The 22,808-nt window shown below is 35.6% G+C and overlaps 2 protein-coding genes across 2 annotated transcripts; both read right to left on the reverse strand.

Annotated features, from left to right (window-relative positions):
• Positions 1 to 3,625: 3,625 nt before the first annotated feature.
• LOC122051438 (patellin-3-like) lies at positions 3,626 to 6,822 on the reverse strand. The gene is made up of 4 exons (XM_042612582.1): positions 4,679 to 6,822; positions 4,453 to 4,577; positions 4,209 to 4,350; positions 3,626 to 4,130 (listed from the first exon to the last, which is right to left on the reverse strand). Exons 1-4 carry the CDS (start codon positions 6,029 to 6,031, stop codon positions 3,879 to 3,881), a joined length of 1,872 nt encoding a protein of 623 aa, XP_042468516.1. The 5' UTR covers positions 6,032 to 6,822; the 3' UTR covers positions 3,626 to 3,878.
• Positions 6,823 to 7,802: 980 nt separating this feature from the next.
• On the reverse strand, positions 7,803 to 21,548 carry LOC122051439 (nicotinate phosphoribosyltransferase 2-like). The gene is made up of 15 exons (XM_042612583.1): positions 21,172 to 21,548; positions 19,570 to 19,714; positions 17,092 to 17,211; positions 16,753 to 16,887; positions 16,605 to 16,666; positions 16,038 to 16,113; positions 15,767 to 15,868; positions 12,619 to 12,735; positions 11,886 to 11,944; positions 11,010 to 11,184; positions 9,447 to 9,581; positions 9,270 to 9,368; positions 8,952 to 9,060; positions 8,217 to 8,329; positions 7,803 to 8,145 (listed from the first exon to the last, which is right to left on the reverse strand). The coding sequence occupies exons 1-15, from the start codon at positions 21,324 to 21,326 to the stop codon at positions 8,068 to 8,070; spliced, it is 1,680 nt and encodes a 559-aa protein (XP_042468517.1). The 5' UTR covers positions 21,327 to 21,548; the 3' UTR covers positions 7,803 to 8,067.
• Positions 21,549 to 22,808: the final 1,260 nt, after the last annotated feature.

Below are 22,808 nucleotides of genomic sequence, written 5' to 3' on the forward strand. Positions count from 1 at the left end.
ATAAACCCATGATCTTTCCCATGTGTTTCCAATATGGGACTATGTTTGCAACCTTGCAACCCCAACAAAAAGAAGGAAGTTGAATGAAGAAAGGGAAGAAAATGAACTTATAATGGAAAACAGAAGATTGAAACAATCATCGATAATAGCGAGAAGAGAGAATGGAGAAGGCGAAGAAGAAGATGAATGTGGAAGTGATGAAGTTGGGTCAAAAGGTAAACCTTAAAAACCCTATTAATGGCTTCTAAGAGTCATTCGACTATTGAAACTCGTAGCTTCTATACATTGTAGAAATTACCCAATAATTTTTACAATAGTGCTGAGTCAAGAGATATTTTTGAAATAAAATTATAAGGAAAATATCCATTTATTTTTTAAAAAAATTAGAGATTTGTTTTTGATGATTTATAAAATTTAGAGCTTCCTTTTAATTTTTAATTGGATTACTTTAAAATAATGTTGAAGTCTTCCCTAGTCAAGGGTTCGTTCGATCCTGTCTATATGGGCACTATCCTCTTTTACTTTTTGATCATCGATTATCAACTTTTTAGGATCTAGGATTTAATGTTTTAGGTAGTTTATGTTTTTTTTAATTACCAATTACCAACTTTAAAAAAAACATATTAGAGTTGAGTGTTTAGGGTTTATATTTTTTTTTTTTAAAAAAAATAATAATTGGTATTAAAAAAACATAAACCCTAACCCTAAAATCCTAAACCCAAAATTCTAAATCCTAAACTCTATCCTAGACCCTAAAAAATTAAAAATAGATGATCAAATAGTGGGAAGGGGCAACTCTAGTCAAGAGTGTAGGATCGAAAAGAATTTAGATATCTCCACAATTGCATGATATTGTCCACTTTGGGCCTAAGCCCTCATGGTTTTGCTCTTGGGCTCTACCCAAAAGGCCTCATACCAATGGAGATATCTTTCTCTTATAAACCCATGATCTTTTCCATGTGTTTTCAATATGGGACTATGTTTGCAACCTTGCAACCCCAACAATCCCCCCCTCAAACAAAGGACCATGGGCTTCCCACGTCCGATCCTTGACCCACCAGGTCTTCCTGCCCCTCGGTCTACCCGACCTACTAGGACTTCCTGCCCCTCGGTCCACCCGACCTACTAGGACTTCCTGCCTGGTGTCTGATCCTCTTGATCCGAACATAGGAGCCCCCACTTTCTTTGTTCAAGGTCAATATTGTACTCACATAGTTCAATCAGACCATAGCTCTTGTGCACAGTCGGCGGTTAAACCTTCTGGCAGTCCGGGCTCTGATACCAATTGTAGGATCGAAAAGAATTTAGATATCTCCACAATTGCATGATATTGTCCACTTTGGGCCTAAGCCCTCATGGTTTTGCTCTTGGGCTCTACCCAAAAGGCCTCATACCAATGGAGATATCTTTCTCTTATAAACCCATGATCTTTTCCATGTGTTTTCAATATGGGACTATGTTTGCAACCTTGCAACCCCAACAAAGAGTGCATGAGCTACAAGGTAAAATCTAGATATGGGAAAAAATATTAAAATTTTGATATACCGCATATATCATTCAAAAATATATCAAAATTTGTGTGAGGAACTTACCATGAATCCACTGATTTCTGCCGCTTCCGTTATTGCTGCTGGATTGGCCGTGGGGCTTGCTTCTATTGGACCTGGAGTTGGTCAAGGTACTGCTGCAGGCCAAGCTGTAGAAGGTATTGCGAGACAACCGGAAGCAGAGGGTAAAATACGAGGTACTTTATTGCTTAGTCTAGCTTTTATGGAAGCTTTAACAATTTACGGACTGGTTGTGGCATTAGCACTTTTATTTGCGAATCCTTTTGTTTAATCCTCAAAATATAAAAAAAGTCTCTAATATATCAAAAATTTTAGTATAGTATATAATATCTTACTAAAATTTTTGATATCACTATTGGTATAATATTTATATCAAAATTTTTAATATATCCATATTAAAATTTTAGATTAAATGATATAGAATTTAACTATATCGAAAATTTGATATATTCAAGTTTTGATTCAGTATAATATCAATAAGATTTTTATGTATACCAAATATTTTCATATGGTATATAATATAGAATTTTTTTAAAAAAAAATCGATATACCACATACTAGGTTATTGTATAGTATTATAACGTGGCCGTGAAATACAATGCGATTATATGAAAGCTAGGTTATTGTATAATATTATAACATGGCCGTGAAATACAATGCGATTATATGAAAGGAAAGCGACGTGACAACAAAGACAATTGTTATGGTAAAACCTATTCGAATTTAAGATTTATTTATTTTTAGTAAAAATAATATGATATTTATTTTTTATTTATCATTAAAATAATATTCTATTCCATCCCAATCCGTTTCATTCGGATATCTTTATTTTTTAAAATATTATAAAAGTACTTCAACTCTAATCAACATTATTATAAAAACACTTCTGATCCATATAATATAATTTTATATTATAGTAGTTATAAATTATAATCTATATAATATGGACACTTTATTAATAGTCAATATGATATTTATATTTAAATATTTGTTATATTATAACAATTACAAATTGTAACTACTATAACAACATCAAAAAATATATTTTAAAAAAAAATAAAACCGAATGAAATATTATTTTTGTTGATAAATAAAAATAAAATTATTTTTTGACTATTTTAATAAAATAGGTCTTTTGAGTTTTGCTTTCCTGTTTATCTTAATGTGATGCAAAAATGATAACGGCTCATCTAGGCGTCCCTTCATGGCCTCTCCATGGGTATGTGAAAGGAGGATAAATCATGATACTAAACGGCTCTCATATGGGAGGAACTTTTTCCCATCTTAATGCAATTACATGACAATGACAAACACACTAATCTAATTGATATGCACAAGAAAGCTCAACGCCAAACCATTGCTTGCATACTTTGTTCAACGATTTCATCACCCAACCTCATGTCCTTGTAGGGACAAGATTTGGCCAAAGGTTATACATCCCATAATTATTTAGAGAGAGGTAAATTATAAAATTGAACAAAACGCCACATGAAAGGATATTTTTTTAAGCTTCATCGAGAATCGACTCCTATTTAATTTGATAATTCTATCATATGGTTACCAACCAACTCAGTCAAGCCCTGAGGCCCTTGTGGGGACAAGAGCCCACATGCACAGTAGTTGTCCTGGAGACATCAAATTTCCAAGCCCTTGCTCTTTCTTTCCATTGCAGGTCTTCTTTAGGACCCCAAAACTGTAAGAATACTACCCTACTAGAATGATATGCCTCTTTTGAAGGTGTTTGAAGAAAGAAAGTGGCTTCTCTCTGTTCTTGAGCTAATCAACTAAAGCTAAAGACAGCCTTTGGTACAGAAAGAAGATGCCCTAAACTAAAGTAGGCATACACCATATATACTACACTGGTCTGTCATCATGCCCTAAACAACTTTACAGCTGCCGCTAAAGATTGCATGAAAATGCTTGGAACAACTAGATTCAAGCTTAAGAAACTGTGTAGGGTGGTTATAGCAAGAGTGAATAAGATGCCAAAGAAATAGGTAACTGCCACAGAAGGGCCCTTATGCATTACAGTTGCCAAACACAAAACCTCTTCCATGTAGACAGAGAGCATAAGTCCAATTGTAAACAATCATATGACAGACAAAATGTACACAATTTAATTTAAATTTACATGATATCAAAAGTAGTAGTACCTATCTTCACAAAAATGAATAACATGAATCCACTGGCACCAGACAAACTACTCAGAAGATGAACTAAAAATAGGGTAAACAGGTAGACTCAAACATGTGATCAGCATTAGATGTGTGATTTCAAAGCATTCATTTTAGGGTGGTCCTTGAATTGGAATCAGTAGAGGCTCTTGATCTTGTACCTGTAGAGGAGTTTTTTCTTTCTGGAGGTGGAGTTGTCCAGTGTGAGAACCACTTTGCCAGCTTCTCCAATCTTGAAACTATCCTTCACCACTGGCTCATCAGTGGAGATCAACTTCCATGACTTGTGAACTATCACGGTGTATCCGTCGTCTGCATTTGGCACGAATTCAGCTCCGTAAGTGACGTCCGAACCGAGAACTCGAAGCTCCCAAACAAGGAAGTGAGGCTGCAAAGAAGTACCAGTTAGTATCACATTGGTCTATCTTTTCACTGAGATGAAGCCAAATTGGTAAAATCCACTTGCCTCAATTACTGGAATTTCAATGACATGTTTGGTTGATGGCTTAATGGTGACCTCTGTAACAGCATCAGCAATACTGAAATCTGGGTCGTTCTCCTTGCTCAGGCCTCCAAATTGAACAGGAATTTGCTCAGGAGCAATGTATCTGTATGATCCAATTGTATGTCCAAGGGAAATTATCGAATTGAACTTCGAATTTTGGTTGGTTAATAATAAGCTGAAGAAATGTAGATGAATGACTACTAACTTGATGAGAGTCTTAGCTGATTTAGATGGCCCTGCAAAAACAAACTTGCTCTTTGTTCTTTGTGTAAAGAATGGGCTAATCATCCTGTTGAACGCCAGATACCACCATGGCACATTGATGAACACCTACGGAAGCAACTCATCAAGCCACAGATGTTTGTTTTAAAGATTGATGTTGCGATCAAAATGAAATTTTGAGGGGGGAAAATGGCAGGAATTGGAGTTACCTGTTTAGCTGCGAACTCGGGATAGTTGTCTTGGAGCAAGTCGAGAGCTTGGCGGAGCTCCTTCTTCGCGAGGCCGATCGAGTTCTTGAGATCAGTGACCTGCACCATGGTGGAAACCCCTTCCGGATTGAAGTCGAGTGAGTTTCTTATACCCTTCTCCAGGTACTGGATTCGCCACCTCAAGAACCTCTTCCTCTTCTTCTCGTCGGCGAAGGCGGCGGCGTAAAGATCCTTGTTTTGGAACTCGCCGTAGACGTTGTAGCAGACGGGATGGCCCTCTTTGTCGACGCCGTGCATAAACACGACCTTCTCCAACTCGGGGACGCCGAGGTCCTCTTCGAGGAGTGCCTCGATGTCGAACTCCTTGCGCCAGAGCACGGCGTTCTTAAGCATGGCCATGGCTTCCTTCACCTTGAAGTCGCGGGCGCGAAGGAACTTGAGGAGGACGGTGTCGCTCCTCTCGTCGCCTAGGAGCGGCACGCCCCAAATGGCGACTTTCTCCGGCGCTGGCGCAGTCGATGCGGTGGGAGGAGTTGCAGCTTTTTCCTCTTCCTTCTCCGCCTTCGGCGCTTCCGCCGCCGGCGTCTCGGTTTCCGCGAGAGGTGGAGCAGCAACGGGCACGACGGTTTCCTCTATGGCTTCCAGGGTTTTGGCACCATCCTCATCCGTCAGAACCGCCTTCTCTTCCGCAGCAGGAGGCGTCAGCTTCTCGGCCTCTTCTTCCTCGGACGGTGCGGTCGGGTCCTCTACCACCACGGCATTCAGGGGCTCTTCCGCCTTAGCCTCCTCTGTTACCACAGCCTCTTCTGCTGGCACGTTTGCAGATTCGCCTCCATCTTTGGTCTCCTCCGCCTCCACGACCTTCAGGGCCTCCTCCTCAGTATCTCCTTCAACTTTGCCCTCCTTCGACGCCACAGTATTCGGCGGATCCTCCTCTGGTACAGGAGCAGCTTCACCTTCCGCCTTACCAGTCGGAGGAACAGAGACGACAGGAGGCGGAGGACTAAACTCGTTATTATCTAGCGCCGCTTGGACGAGCAGCTTGAGCTCCTCCAGCGCCTTCTTCTCAGGATCTTCAATCTCCGAAACAACGTTACCCTCCTCCTTAAAGGAGGCATCTTGGGGGTCGCCGGCGGCCGCCTTCTTCTCCTCCGCCTCGGCCGCGGCCTCAGCGGCGAGCGCGACCTCCAAAGCTGAGTTCTTCACCGGTTTCATCCCCTCATCGACGGGCTCAGCGACCGGCGGCGGTTCTTCACCAACCACCTCCTTCTCCAGAGCCGCAACCTCCGGGACGACGACCTCGGCGGAGGCGGCGGGGGCCTCCGTCGAGTCGGATTTGGTCTCCTCGGCCATGGATCGGCGCTCCGAACTCGGAAGCGGACAGTGGAGAGATGGACAGAAGGCGTGGAGGGAGTGGGAAGAGTGGGGAAGATGGCGGAGAGGGAGAGACTGTTATATACACGCGTAAAGCAGCGAACCAGACTGTAAGGTGTCCGTTGGGCAGCTTTGACGAGCGGTTCCGTGGTGGCTATTTTTGGAAGAAAAAAAATAAATAGGAAGAAAAAAAAAATCGTAACGGTTACGACGACTTCGAGGGAATCTTATGCGTCCAATGTAAATTTTCGTATTGCACCTTAAATTTTAAGTCAGTGTATCAAAGGCCCATCCGACAAAACAATCGGATGCACGATTGCAAAAAGAACCTTTCAATTTAATAAAATTATAATTATTCCCTTTTTTAAGTAAAAGTAGGCATTGTATAAGAACATTGGAGGGATTTAACTTCACTGTTTTTTTATCTTAAATGATCATTTTTAAAAAAAAATAAATAAAAAGAGAAGTAAATTTTCAAAGAAACTGACATTCCACGGTGCTCATCTGGACCTCAATTCATCAATACGATTTTGTTTTTGAGTTATTTATATGCACAAGAACAAAATGAGAGTTTAGAAGGCATTCAGTAGACTAAAAAATGGGGTGAGAATCTCGGAGGCAGGGATGGTGACAAATAAATTTTGATCCGAAGAGAATCCAATGAACTAAAAAAAACAAGTTTATACTTCTTTTGAGGAAGAAATTATATCTCTCTTTTTCTTTTACTTTTCCATCTTGCTCTATTTCCTCCCCAGCTAGTGTCTTCTTCCCCAACATGTCCCTTCCCCACTACAATCCACTCCACTCCACTCCACTCATTAATATCCCATTCTTTTCTTAGAAATAAGAACAAAAGGTACAGATTATATTATATACATTTTAATCAAGTTCATAAAAAAATAACATATTTTTAATAAGTTAAATCAAATTATTTTAATGACAGAGCTAGAGCTATAATAAAAATACTTTAGGATGAAAAATATACTGAGGTAATATTTTAACGGAAGGTAAGAGATGCCCTTTTAAACTTCATCCAGGCAAGAGGAAGAAAGCACAAGGAAAAGTAAAGTAATTGTCTCGGAATAGTAGATGAGGAAGTGAATACTTGTGAGGCTGCAAGTTGGTCCGATAAATTCATGTGTGAATTTGCCTTTGAAAAACTTGTGACGGCCAGGCAAAGCAAAGACATAAATCATGACTCCAGATGTTATGCCTTAAACAAAGCTACGGGAAAGGAAAGAAAGCATATTTAAGCATACAATCAAGGTTGTAAAGTCTGAGGCACAGTGGCATCTGGTGATGATGAGCAATGATGTTATTGCTGACAAACTCTTTTTCGATAATGCTATTATATAAATCTAAAGCTAGTAAATCGAATTGTCATATAAAAATAAAAAATAAATGGAAAAGCATATATGTTAGTCATCCCTACCCACATGACTGAGTAGCATCGAACTTACCAGTTTTTTGTGCGTGGATGCATTCCATAATTATGTGGAAGTTGGTGAGGCAGCGGGGATCGATTAATTTTGTTGCTTTTCTAAAATATTTCACCAAACCAATATATCTCAGCATTGAATTCCTTTCAGGCTTGTTACTTTTAATTCTGGTTGGCAAAACAAGCTGTAGCAATCTGTTTGAAGTAACTGGCAGAAAAGTTCTCGGGGTGCTGATGATGGAGTCAACTCTTCAGTAGAAAAGTAATAAAGTGAAAGACACTTACACATAGTTAAAAAGGTATAAAGTTGGATATCTGAGAAATTTATGAACAACTTGCATATAAGGATGTATAGACCAAACTAAGAATTCATGTTCTTTCAAAATGAAATTCTTGAATGATATAAATAAAGTTAAATCTGCAGCATGTCATGCATTATGCTTCATTAGCATCTTCTACGCAGCAATGTGACCAATGAATAGAGACAGTAAACTCGCAGGAAATAATTATTCCTATACCATATCAGTGAAAAATCACTAGAACCTATTATACTCTTGTGTGTCAGATGCCATCCTCGTTACTGTAGTTCACCGACTGGTGCTTCACTGAGCCACAGGAAATGAATGAAGTCGTACAGCTTCGCGCTGACACTGACCTGCTCAGTCATCCGATGGTTAATAGTCATAAACTTAATTAATATTCATAGAGAACGATCACAACACTAACCTTGTATGGTGTAGGATTCAACCTCCGCATATGATCAGATCTCATTTGTTCAAGCTGTTGCATGCAGCGTTCTCTGACCTTCTTTAGCGATGGTAGTTCTTCTCTGGGTTTATCTGCATACGATCCAGGCATTCAAATTTAGAGCATAACTTTAAAAGCTCACAAAATAAAAACCACGATGGTATCGTATGCATCAGCGGAAATTACAAAAACAAGCTGATATTGCTAAAAACTATCTGAACCTTGAAGCTCAACAAACAAATTTCAGTAGAGTCCTGGGCTCGAGGTAGGAAGTATCCCAACAAATTAGTAGTGACTTAGGAAGGTGCAATGATCGATCACTCAGGATTCAGGAAAACATCAGATGGCCTTTCAGTTAAATAATATGGTAACAGAAGGTAAATTTATTAGATGTAAATACCATCATATAAAATCAATGTATAAAGCCGAAGTATAGACACTGATTTCCCTATGAACCAACTTCTCAGAAGCTCTCGTGAGATGCACTTTTTTGTTTGATAAAGGACAAAAGAAAATCTCTTATAACCTTATTTGTACAAAAAGGAACACAAAGTTCTATTCAATCACTTAATGATTTACTTTCCAGTCCATTATTCTTAATGTTCTATTATCTGTAATACAAAATTTAAGTGAAAAAAAAAAGAATGAAATTATCATAACAAGTCAACTGATAATAAGCTTACTTAACAGCAACAAGTAAACAAAGGATCATACTTGAACTCCCAGGCCAGTAGCATTTCAAAAGCTCCTCCACGCATTGTGGCACAACATATGCTCTCTTTGATTCATTAAATGGATGGCGGCAAAGAAGGCGTTGTCCTACCTGGAGAATGCAAGTCTTCTATTTACTAGACAGAACTCTGTTCCACGTATGTTCATGCTTATGAAGTAAATTTAGAAAAATCTAACTACTCTCCTTAACATATAACCCACATAATAGCATAAAATGATAATTGACAATAGAACTTTGTGTTATATGATCACATTAACGATAACATTTGGGAAGAAAAAGAAGGAAAGTTGATTACTTACTTTTGGAGGAGTTTCATCCTCCCCAGTCATGATATCAACCAAGGCATAACCTTCTTTTCCATACAATCTGAAACATCGCTTTTTACAAGGTATTGAAACCTAGAGGAGATGACCAATAAAATTTGAGGAAAGAGAAAAGGCATGTTAATTAAGTCAAGGTCTGTAATGCTACCAGACCTTTGTGACATCTTCAGAGAGCTTAATGCGAGGTTGATCTTTAATTTCAACAAGTTTAAATACACAACCAAGAGCTGCTTGGGTATAGCATGTAACAAGATATGTGCCAATCCCAAAAGCATCAATTTCATGTCCCTGAGAAAAGATATCAATCAAATAAGAAACTCTTAAAGAATTAAACTAAATCTGACATACTAAAAACTAGTTGAAGTTTTGTTGAAACTAGCACACAGCCAAGACGTTGGCCTAGGGTTCCTTGTTTCTACCGGTTCCTATGCTTATCTACCCTTTTAGGACAACAACTGAGATATTCAAAGATTTGTTTAAGCTCTCCTGCATAGATTGCTGCCTCCAGTTGCCATGTGGTTTGGATGGTGTATTGAGGGAATATCATGTTCAAACCTTATGTTTTCCTCCTAATGATGGTTATTGCATGTTTTTTCCCCTTCTGAAACAATTAAACATTTTGAATGGCTGTCTACATCTTGTTTAAGATCCTCACCTACCCTTCCCATTTTTATAAGTTTGAAGATACTTGTGACCTTCCTCATCTTAAACATAACAAGAATTATTAACTGTCAAATGATTAGGTTGCTGGATAACCAACCATAGTTCATTTGAAGTGAATGATTAATCCTACACCTACATTGTATGATTCATTATCAGAACTAAGTTGGTGGCAGTTGGCTAGAGGGTGGCAGATTTGTTACAATGGGTCAGGGATCAATTCCCGACAAGCACATGCCCTAAGGGAAAAACTCCTCCCACCCCCTAGCCATTTGGCGGTCAGCTATAAGCTGACCCATGATTTAACTCCCTTCACATAATCTGGGGATGGATTGTGAGGGACACCTGCGGTGAGTGTAATTACCTTTGCTATAATTATCAAAACTAAGTTTGGTTGATGATTTCAACATATCTAACATCTTAGGAATTTTACATGAAAAAGATTTCATGATCTCCGTTCTTTGTATACACTTTCTTGCCCTGAACTACTATTTTAATAAAAAAAACTTCACTGTTGTCCTAGATGATGGAAATTAGGTAACATCTGGAAAAAAAATTGCAATGAAAGGACCTTATCTCTTCATTTCAATGAAAGGAACATAACTGATAAAAAAGCATATCTTGAGAATTTTTTACTACCAACCTTAACAAAAGTAAATATTGGTGCTAGAACTTCAAGTTCACGAGTCATGAAAAAGTGAGTGTTCAACTTTCAAGCCGTTCAGGATTATGCTTTGTTTGATTTCAACTAGTTATAATTTTAACTGAACATGAGCAATTGGAATAACTATTTCCCAGATGCAGCAGTTTCAATCATCCTACGTTACACCACTTTGATTCTATAATGCAGGATCCAAGGATCACAAAATCCATTTTCTAATTGCATAGGTAGAAAGATACAGTTTCAATAGAAATAGAAAATTCTCACGCGAAAAGCTTAAGAAATTGGTTATCCAAATCACATACTCGAATTTAGCTGATCAAACTACTGAAAAAATTACTAATGGCCCATCAGATATTTGTCATACCATTGTTAAACAAGAAAAAGAAAGTTACCTGCTTGTTTAAAGCATCGAGAGTTTCCTCATTCAGATCATTGCTAGCTGTAACAGCCATTTTCCCAAAGCCAGATTTGTTAAATTCCTTCTCTACTGAGAGAAAAAAATTTCGAGCTTCAGAAGATAAATAAGCTAAATCACCAGAATCCAACCTAATCCCAGATGCTGTATACCTGCATTACAATATAGGTAATAGCATACTTCAAGTTAGATAGTAAACTAGGATAGTGTTCTTCACGTCGAGGTTAATCAGCATTATTTAAGGTTGAGATATCTGCATTTAGCTCATGGTTTTACAGGCTTAGCTGCTCTAAGAAGGGCATTACAAAGTAATACTTTTTAGAAGAGGCTTCCAAAAATTCACATGTATAATGGTTCCGAACTTCTGATATTTAATCAAATATTAGTTGAATTGTCTTTTCACAAATGTACAATTACAGCTTACTAAACACACAAAAACTGCAACCCATCCATAGTAAATCTGCTAAACGAAGGAAAGAATCAACTGCATGACTATTTGACTCGTCTTAGTTAGTTTTTTTTAGAAATATATATATATATATAGCAACCACATCCTCCAGACTTTACAATTGTTCTATCTTGCACCTTCAACTAGCCTTAGCTAGTTGATTAATTTTACAGTTTTTTGAACTTACAGCATTAAGAATGATAATGCATATTCTAATTTGTCCAAATTTCTTGAAACATGTTAATAGTCACTAGAATAATTTAAGTCATCTCGATCCAAATTTCTTGAAACATGTTAATAGTCACTAGAATAATTTAAGTCATCTCGATCCATAAATCAGACTGCTAAACATGGAAAAGAAACTGGGAATTCTCAAAATGCAACTTAACAAGATCGACAACTTACCCCAAATCATTAAGTGCTAAAGCTACCGCACAAAAGTTGGGAATTCCACTCCTCATAACCTGATTAGAGTCATTGAGACATTCTATGTGAGAACTACATCATAATAATTGTTAAAGCTCAGAAGAACACAGTCCAAGTTTCTATGTGTAGGATTACGTTTACATAGAAATAAAAATTAAAAAGGCAAAAATCAGTGCCAAGATCTACCATCAAGTAGTGTGGGGATAAATAGATCAAAATACTTGGGAATTTTGCCAATGTCATTACCAAGAAAAAGGAATCTAAATTGCCAAATTGATCATATACTAAAAATTGAACAGACAAATTGTGCCAGTCTAGGAGTTGAGTAGAATTAAGTGACATAGCGTAGGTTTCCCTTTTGTCAATTTTTATATTGACAAGCCAACAGTTAAACTTATGATGCTAAACTTAAATGCTGCCTGATTTTAATTGTACAAAACCCATGTTGAATCTACCAGTTATTTTAATAGAAAGCAAAGCCATCTGAGCTTCACGTGCAGAAGTTAGTGCACAGTTAGCTATATCCTGCAAGCCAAGTTATAATATCTCCAACAAGAATAATTTACAAAATGAAGTCATTCATAATAGAATGTCAATGAAACAGATTAACATACAGCTGAAAAATCAAAGATTGCAGTCAGATTTATGGGCACTAAATCTAACACATACAAGTGAAGAAACAAATGAGAGATACTTAAAACATTTCACTTACATCGTATGTATCTACTAGGGCAAGGAAGTTATTCGGAAAAGCCAAAGCATATGAGGTGAATGCAGCTAGTTCACTTTGATTTGTCTCACCAAAAACACCACGGAAAGATTCTGATGACTAGCATGCACACACATGAGAAAATTAGGTTAGAAAATTGATCTCACTTCTTTGCACCTGGGCAAGTGAAGAAAATCCTTAGAACAAACAAAAATTGTCAGCAACCAAGAAAACAACACCCTGAAATAATTTTCAGATTTATTAAAAGAAAAGAACAATTTTCATTGCATCTATGCATCAGCAAGAAACAAATATCTTAGCATCTTAGAAGTCATATTTCTTGTGTTCCTAACTTGGAATAATGAGTGCATTAGTAAAGTAGGTTTAAGAAGTCTATCATTAAGACATTACAATAACATCTGCTATCTCAAATTGATCTGACATATGGGGACAAGGGAATAAAAAACAGTATGATTATAGATCTCCCAAATGCAAAGATGAAACTGAGAGACAGACTCAAGTAAGGTCTTCCTTTAGTTAGTCTGTACAAAGTGGTAGATTTGTTAACTCTCAGAGATTAATTTGTCTCACAGACTTGATTTTATGGCCATGAAAATAACGTACAAGTTGAAATGTTAAGCATCTCTTCCAATTTCATGTATTGCATTATCATCTCTATCAAAAGGATTATGAATGTGGTAACTTAAGCATAGAAGAAAGTCCATGATCCATCCAGAAGGCTGTAGAGGTTGTACTCAGAGATGTACTCAGTGATCAAGAATTCTTTGAGATAATCTGAAAATATTTCTTAAAGAATTCCTTCCCTTCGAGGATTCAGTGAAGTACTGTTTCTTCATCTAGGAGAAGCTTCCTCTCTCAAAACCCCTCCCCTACCAAGTTTAGCAGCTATAAGACAGCTCTAACAAAAGCTTAAAGATGGCTTGTAGACTGATTGAAAAACAGGTCTAAAGTGACAGTTGAAGAGTGTGTGCATAGTTCCATCACTGTGCATATGTGCTAGATGAAAAAGATTTATGGTAGGTCCTAGTACATTGACATAATTACAACTACATTCTCAAAATATAAATATATTCAACATATCTCCACAGATCATTGGAACAAAAAAAGGATGATCTCCATAGATTGTATCCTTTCTCTGATAAAATGATAGCATTTCTGTGTTTTATTCTCTCATGACAAGGTAGGTTGAAGGCAATGTGCATGGTGGTTTGGATTACCTCATTACTCATCCATTAATTCGGCAAGATTAGTATCTAGCTCTGTCAATAATTGTTTAAGCTGAATAAACTCAAATGAGGCAATGACCTTAGCCCTATAAATAGAATTGAAAATAAACCAAAATATAAGTTTGATTCAATTAAATCAAATTAATACTCAAGCATCATAATTTCTTAGTCCATATTGAGTTGTAATTTCATATTAAAAGTACAACAACAACCAAGCCTTATTTCATTGGATGAGGTCGGCTATATGGATCCTTCTATATCATTGGACTCTATCCCTTATTATATCGTCATTTATATTTAAATAAATTTTATCTTATTTTATTGTTGCTAACCAAGTCTTTTTTTATCGTCCACTTCCTCATTTGATATGCACATTTGTCATAGTTTCACATCGCCTAGCATATTTATTGGTCATTTAAGTATATGGTCGTACCATCTTAACGTGTCTCTGGAGTTTTCCCTCAATAAGTGCAACCCCGACATTCTCTTTCATTTCATATCCTATTCATCCTTGTATATCCGCACATCCACCTTAACATCCTATCTCTGCAACTCTGATTTTTTGTTCATGTGCTCGAATCATGGACCGACACTCAGCTCCATATAGCATAGTGGATCTAACCGCCGTTTTATAAAATTTTCCTTTAAGTCTTAAAGGTATTTTATGATCACAAAGAAGAGGTATTTTACAATCTCAAAGAACACCTGGCGTTCTCCTCCATTTCAACCATTCCACTTATATTATATGTAAGATATCTCTCTCAATCTCTCCATCCTTTTGCAAAAATAATCATAAATACTTAAAACTCTCAGTTACCTAACTCGTATCTCCTATCTTAACAATTGTCTCATTACGTCTAATATTGCTAAACTTAAAATTTCATATATTTTATCTTTACTCTACTAAACCTAAAACTTTTCAATTTTAATGTTTCCAGCCAAGATTCAAGTTTAGCATTTACTCTTTCATGTATTTCATCTACCAAAATATTATCATCTGCAAATAACATACGATAAGTTCATCCATGATTAATATAAAAAGATAGGAACTTAGACCACCTCTCTTTATAAAACACTTCGATTAATCTTTAAAATAAAGAACTTTTATTATCAAATTACAACTCAATGTGGACTAAGAATGGGAAAAAATAATTTAATTTTGATATTGTGAATTCTTAAAATGCACTTCATAATACCAAAAAAAAATCTCAATTTGATTCACAATTAAACAAATGGCAATTGAATGCAATGCTTGTTTGGAATCAATCAACACAAACTGAGACACACTGATTTAGCAGAAATGAAACAAAACAAAATATGTCCATTTGGTTCAGTTAGATTTTTTGGTTTTAAGCTAATAATCAACAGCCACAGGAGAATTGATTAAAGCAAACAAAGACTCTCATATATTAGCTTCATGTATGCATTCCATAAATGTGATTTTTTTTATTAATCATTGTGAAATAAAAATTGAAATAGTAACATTATAAATACTTATTGTGTACTAAAATAGCATCTCTTTCACACAAAATATAGAAAAGCAATCTCCCAATCATATCCATAGAACCAACTTTTAGAGTCAATTTTTTTGCTAAATGGAAACATAGAAAATATGAAGGAAACATAGTAAATATGAAAATAAATTAGCACACGAATTCCACATTCATTAAGACAAAGCGTAACCTAATTTCAGAGAGGATATCACTAGAAAAACCTGTTTACCAACTTCTAAAAATCGTACAATATAACACTCAGGAACAAATTGTTTGAGATACATACATACAAAATGACAATCAAATAAAGTTGAAATTAAATTAGTTATGAGCAATGGATATCTAGTTCAGACTAAAGAAAGGGCAAGGGAACTGAACAAAATATAACATCCAAGCTAAAGAATTACTCACCTGAAGTTTACTGAGCCATGTCCTGACTAGAGTCAGGAAATCCATACAAGTACTTGAACCATCATGACTGCGAAGTGATTTGACTACAATCTCATCAGGGCTCTACAAAAGTGTCAGTTGGGTATAAGAATGTCTCAAGTTATATAAGAAATATTGGATAGATTTAATTATGAAGGTGGTAGAAGTTCACAAGTCTTTAAATTTACAACAAAATTGATTCCAAAAGAACACATCTGAATGTGTTTAGTTATTTATGACTGAACATACACACCATATATGAGCTAACAAATGCATGTGAATGAGTTCCTCGAAGGGGTATGCCAAACAAGTTTCCAGCAGCCACATTGCTGCCCATAGGAAAACCAACTATTAATGTACAAAACAATGAATATCAATCTTAAAAAGGAATAGAGAGAGATTATATATTTCTTACTCTACTCTATACGCTGCAAAAAAAAAACTCAATCTTAAATTGTCACAAAAATGTCAGACTAACCTTGAGCATCATGAAATGTTCAGCTAAGTTTAAGTCATAGAACAGAGTTACAGGTTGGGGTGCAATTATATCAATAAATGAACATGTAAAAATGCATATCCATCATGAATTTAATAACGAGATAAGGAAAAAAAAAAAAGGCTCAATCAATGGTTGAGTTAATTTTAGATTGTTGATCAATTGAATAGTTAGTGACGGAAAATATAACTTGGTCAAACAATATCACTTTGTCCAAATATGAGAAATGTCACAACATTGATACTAGTACCAAGAATGACATTATCAGCATCAAAACAAATGGGAACATCAGCACAAGTGTTACCATATTTCAAAATAAGTCACCTCGTTGCATCAAATCCTCCAATGTAGCAGTATTTTGACGCACTTATTCCACCATCGGGGCCCTAGGAATCAAGGAAAAGAAATTTCGAATGATATGTACTACAAACTTAGAGGCTATTGAAAAAGAGGAATAGGTGTGGGAGCTCACTTGTGCTCGTCTAAGTCCAAATTCCATTAACATTTTATCCTTTCCAGCAACAAACCGGTGCCGTGCAGCATTTGTAGCTACCAATGATGCATAATTCACAAGATTAACAAATGGAGTTTCAAGGAGTTGGACCACCTGCAAACGGACCACATAAATATTGAAGACTACATCAACAAGATACATGCAATATATATATATATATATATATATATATAAACTCAAAAGATAAAAGAGAACCAGTGCCAAAATAACTATGAATATACATTACACAAATATAAAATGAAACCATAAAAATAAAATTAGAAAAGTTGGTACAAGGACAACATTTGAATTACTCACCGCTACTGGTCCTTCAATCCTGATCAAGGGAACCTTTGGGAAAACAACAGAACCCTCAGGAATTGCATAAACTTCAACATCAGAGCAGTCAATTTTCGTGAGATATTCAAAGAATTCATCCTAGAGAAGGGAAAGAACATCAGAATTAAAGAGAACAAGTAACTGATGATTTAGCTAGCTGACTTTAATTGCCGAGTCAACATTTAATCATAACATGTATTCTTAATATTTTTTACATTTATTCCATTTCCTGCTCTTGCTTGCATACTTTGACATTTCAGGGTCCATCTAAGTAAGTTATGTGGACAACACAAAGTTCATGGTGCAAAACTCTTTTGATTCATTCTATTGTTTCAGCTCATGTGAAATGGATATAACCTTTTCCAATTTTAGAATATACATGGAGTATTTTTTTTTGGTGATCCATAATATGAATTAAAGTCTGGTGTGGTTACTTTCTTTCATCTAGAACAGGGTGCAAAAGTTTCCTCGCTTGAATGAAATATGGAATCGTATCATAATAAGCAAACATTAGTTTCTTATTCCTATTCCATCCATATCTTTTCAACTTAAACAGCATAGAACATTTAACAGAAAATACAGCAACACAAGAGGAAAGTAACCCATTGTTATCATTCTCTAACTAATTGGCTTGTCTATTAAAATACTGAATTATCAAAATAATAATAGCCCGAACAACAATAAGATACACAAATTTTGAAAGCTGATGAAGTATATAAACTTTAGTAAAAAGAGATTTTTTTTTTTTTACCAAAAACTCAAGAATGAACTATGCTTTATCAACAAAATGATCAACAAATTTAGAAGTTGGTAAATTAAATAAACTTGAGTTACAATAAACTTTTATCAAAAACTCATTTTTCTGTGTACGTGAATGATCTGGAAGTGGAAAAAAAAAACTTTCATCGAGAAAGAAGGATTCATTCAGAAGACCTTGTCAATAAGTTATTCCTCAAGGTAGATGTCTTGCCATGGAGTTAGTTAGCAACTTTTGGGTAATGACAACTACAAATATGGCAGGAGATTATGCACAGAACAATAAAGGATCTTTCTCATGCTTATTGATGTTAAAATGACTCAGTTCTAGCAACGCTGAACTGCTGAAGATAATAAGTTAAGACTTGTGACCGAGGAATATTATACTAAGGTCTTCATAAAAATTACCATCTGACATTGACAATAAAGAATTCGAGTTAAATTTTGTTTAGCCATATAACAAAATCAAATTGATGAAGATAGCCCTTTGGAATGCTATTCTAGGATATTGACTTACTATTGGTTGCTTGTATTATCTCCTTTGTAACTTTCACAAGCTTTTTTGGATGGTCTTAGATTGGTTAAGGATCTGAGAATTATTGCTTCTATGTGATACATGAATATGTTCAGTATATCACAATTATGAATCAAGGCTTACTCGTGTTGTGATGCAATTTCAGTTACCAAATTAAGTAGAACCATAAGATTGTGATGTAAAGCCTTACTTGAAAGTAGGGAAAAATACAAATGTGAATTATGAAATAAGTTATTGGAGTCTGAAGGATCTATAATGTATAACTAGTAAAGTAAGAATATATTATTAAAAAAACAATTGAACAGGAAAAATGACAAGTAAATCCAATTTATATGTTAATGAAGAAGGATTTTTTTTTTTGTTTTTTCCATAATGATTCCTATTTAACAATAGCACTACCCCAAAATTTTCTTAAGGAAAAAGGTTCCTGTAAGAGAGGAAAGATATATAATTTGGTGAAAGAAGTGATTGCATAAAAAAGTGATTCCCAATAAACAGAATACTCCTAGAGTATGTTAGACAACACTGAGACTTTGATGGGACTTTCAAGCATATAGTGGCATGATGATATTTATTGTCCTGGATAAGTTCATCCACTATTTAACAAAAAATTTCCATAGTATGCTCTTAAATTTTGTTAGTTATTCACTGTGATTGCTAGTTCCATCTTACTCGTCTCTACTACATCAGAACTTAACATCTTAAGTACAAAATTTCTTAATCAACCATTAGAATTGTTCCATAATATTGTATAAACATTTGCAAAAGGATACTCCAAAGCTTACAAATATTAGCACATCTCACCTTAATACTTAATAGTCCATAAAGAACATTCAATATATATTCCAGTTGACTGGATTAGTCTTAGGATGACAAGGTACATAGTCACATTTGCTTTTAAGCCTCAAAAACCAACATATTCTCATTAGAAAAAGGAAAATTCATGAGGCATGCAGATCACCTAGTGTAGACATACAGGCCTGAGTCAATATGCCAGCTCTACCTTTAACATATATCCTAGTCATTTTTGTTGATAATTCTGATCAGAGAAGTTGCTTGTTCTAAGGCATGACCAAATCATTGCCTTTATGTAACTACTCAAAAACAATTCAAAAGAAACTGAAACTTAAGAAAGTATTCTTCAAGCAACTAATGGCATGTTGTACCTCGCAATTGGGCATAACTGAACGCATGAAAGAGATATCATCCTTCTTAAAATGAAAGTTAGCAATGAGACGAATGCATTCTTCTAGACCAGCAAAGACTGTGTATTCGCCACCAAAGGGATTTTTACGAAAATATAGATCAAATCTGCAACAAATTAAATTCACGAAAAAAGATATAACAGTTTAAAAATAACCAGTAAGTTTTATAACCCAAAATAACAGTAAAACTCCCATATTTGAGCACAAGAATAACAAATTAGAATATTTCCAAGTATGCATTATATACTTCATGAATATAACATGATGAACTAAAGGGCCAACAATAAAGATGAAGAAAAGGTAAAGTAATTGCACTCAAGGCTATACTCAGTAAAAGAGTTACTTCAAGTTAGTAATTGAGATTATATTATCTAAAATATGCAAACAATCTTTCAGCTCAAGTTTAGCAGTAACAAAAGGCTGCAATATCTGGCCTATCATGGGAAAGTTCTCATTTATCAACACATTTTTCCAATAAAAAATAGTAAGTTCTTAGTTGAATTATTAAAACATCACAAAAATTACTTTCTGACTCATACTGTATACTTTCAAATAAACATTTTTTGGCATACAAAGGAATATTGTTTATCATAATACCCTAAAGATTATGGATGGCAAACATGTTGCAATGATTGATTTTGCTCCCCATAGATAATCGGAAGACATTCTCTATACCTTTTTTTTAATCAGGAAGGCATTCTCTATGGTTGAAAATAGCATGATGTTGCTATGAAAGTGAGAATATTCCAAATCATATTCTATTATAGGGAGCAACCACCTAGAAAATTTCATCCTTTATGTGGTATTATGGACTACAGCTTCTTTGGCAAAATGTACGCTAAAATCGATTAAGAGGCAGTAGATAACCAGAACCTGACAATATTTTATCTCAATTTAACAATGACTTCTTCTTTTTAATGTGTATTGAAAACCAATACAAGAAGTACTATTAAATGCTGTCACTAATGTCTTTCAAGTAAGACAATCACATAGAAACGCTTACAAGGAGCTAACATATTTTGATTTAAATAGTTATCTTCGTCGCCGTGGAGTTGAATTTATATAAAATAATGCAGACTGACATAAACAAGATAACAAGGGAGACTATTTCAAAGCAGAATTGATGAGAGGTACAAAAACAACGCATATAGAGTTTATTTAACTACATTTCAGTGATAGATTCAAATTTGCGTCTTGAAATGAATCGAAAAACAATCTCAAACGATCTGATTTAGCAATCCAAACGCCCAAACAACTAAATCATCGAGATATATCATGTTAAACAAAAGCATGAAATTAAATCTCCCTCTGATTTCCAACATGGCAATCAAAACCAGCTACTGAGTATCGACGAACTCTCTGAGGGACCAGATGTTCAAAGAAACGACACAGCAACGAAAACCACGACCGTAATCACCAACCAACTCAGCTAAAGCGCCAGTTCGTGTGAATTCTTTCCGACGAAGAAAAAAAAAACTAACGCCGGAGCGGTACTACCCGTCCGAAAGTTGAGATTACAATAACAATCCGATATGACAGGGCAAGGGAGTTGGAGCAACTCACACGGCGCGCTCGAGGTGCTTCCCAGCCTTCCAGTAGGCATAAGCCATGGTAAACTGGTACAGGTCGGTGAGCAGCGGCGTGACCATCGGGTTCGTCGCCGCGCGGATCGGCGTCGCCGCCGTCGTCGATCCGTTCTCCTTCGGGATCGTCTCCATGGATCTGCCCGTCCACTAGGGTTTTCGGTTTGCCGGAGCGCAGAGACAAAGGAAGATTCAAACTCGTAACTACTTTCGGTATCGAATGGGAGGAGGTGCCCTGGGTATTTATACTTGCATTTTGTTTAATGTATATTTATGAAAAAGGAAGGCAGACGGAACGAGGACAGCGGAAGATTCATTGGAAGATGGCGAACGCCAGGGATGGAAAGAATTGGGTGAAGACTGAAGAGCAACGGACCGGACGGGGCGGGTGGAAGGATTCTGTACGTTTTCCGGGTCAGGATACTGCCACGAAAGGAGCCTTTAGGATCGTGACGTGTGTCTTGGTTCGGGCGTAAAGTCATGAACGTGATGGGTCCGGCGGACAACGTACCCACGAGCTATCTAATTCTGAAAATGATCAATTTAATACCATAAAAAAATTTCACTTGTCATAATTTCGGACGTGCAAATAATTAGCCACCATAGTCCCATTTTAGAATTATTAAAGGTTGCATGTATTTTCTAAAATACCTACTCAATTTATTTCAACGGGTCAATTCTTATCTAAGTCACCGATTGAATTGAATAATCAACTCAAATTGTTCAATTCAATAGTCAATTAAAAATAAATTCTCGTCAACTAGATATAATTTCAATTGTGGTTAAACATAGTTTCATAAAATGTCCTAGAGGATAACATATTTATAATTTACAGCTGGCATATATCTTTGAGAAAAAAAAATCTTTCCACCTCCTATATTGATTATAAATTGACCTCGTAAAAACAAATGGAACGAGTATAATAATTTTTTACTATAATTATAATTAAACAATTTTAACCATCCATATATAAAGGACTCGGAATAAAGAAAAATTAAAAATGATCATACTTAATATAATCTTGAAAATACAATCATCCCACATGACGTAGCGTAGATGATGGACGCATGACATCTTTAACGTAATAGTCAAAGATTGATTTTCAAAAACTGACGACCTAAGATTTACCGCACTATGCATCTAACATTTATGTACTTACATTTACTTCCCTTCATATATGTTGGGTCGGCACTAAAGGAATCGCTAATATAGCATATCTACATTTGAAAATGTAATCATCTTAAATTCAGGGTAATGTATCTGTAGTAGGCAGGGTTCAAGTCTTAGGAAATGCATCATTTGTGTTCGTCCTACCATGCACTTAACACATGTGCTCTTGATAAATCTCCTTCTACCGACGTTGGATTTTTACGTGGGAGGTCGTTAATGTGACAGTTCCATAAAAGAAAAGGCAATCATTTAAATTTAATTTGAATTTAAGCTATTTGGATGACCTCTATTAGTATTTTTCAATTTATTTTAATGGTCGATGAAAAATTTTCACGGTTAAACCAATCATCTCCCAAATTAATTGGTTTAAAAAACTAAATATTTAGATTACCAAAAATAAATAAATAAATAAATAACTCAAATCAAGAAAAATAAAAAATTGGCATA

The sequence above is a fragment of the Zingiber officinale genome, chromosome 3A (genome assembly GCF_018446385.1).
Source record: "Zingiber officinale cultivar Zhangliang chromosome 3A, Zo_v1.1, whole genome shotgun sequence".
Lineage (NCBI taxonomy): Eukaryota > Viridiplantae > Streptophyta > Magnoliopsida > Zingiberales > Zingiberaceae > Zingiber > Zingiber officinale.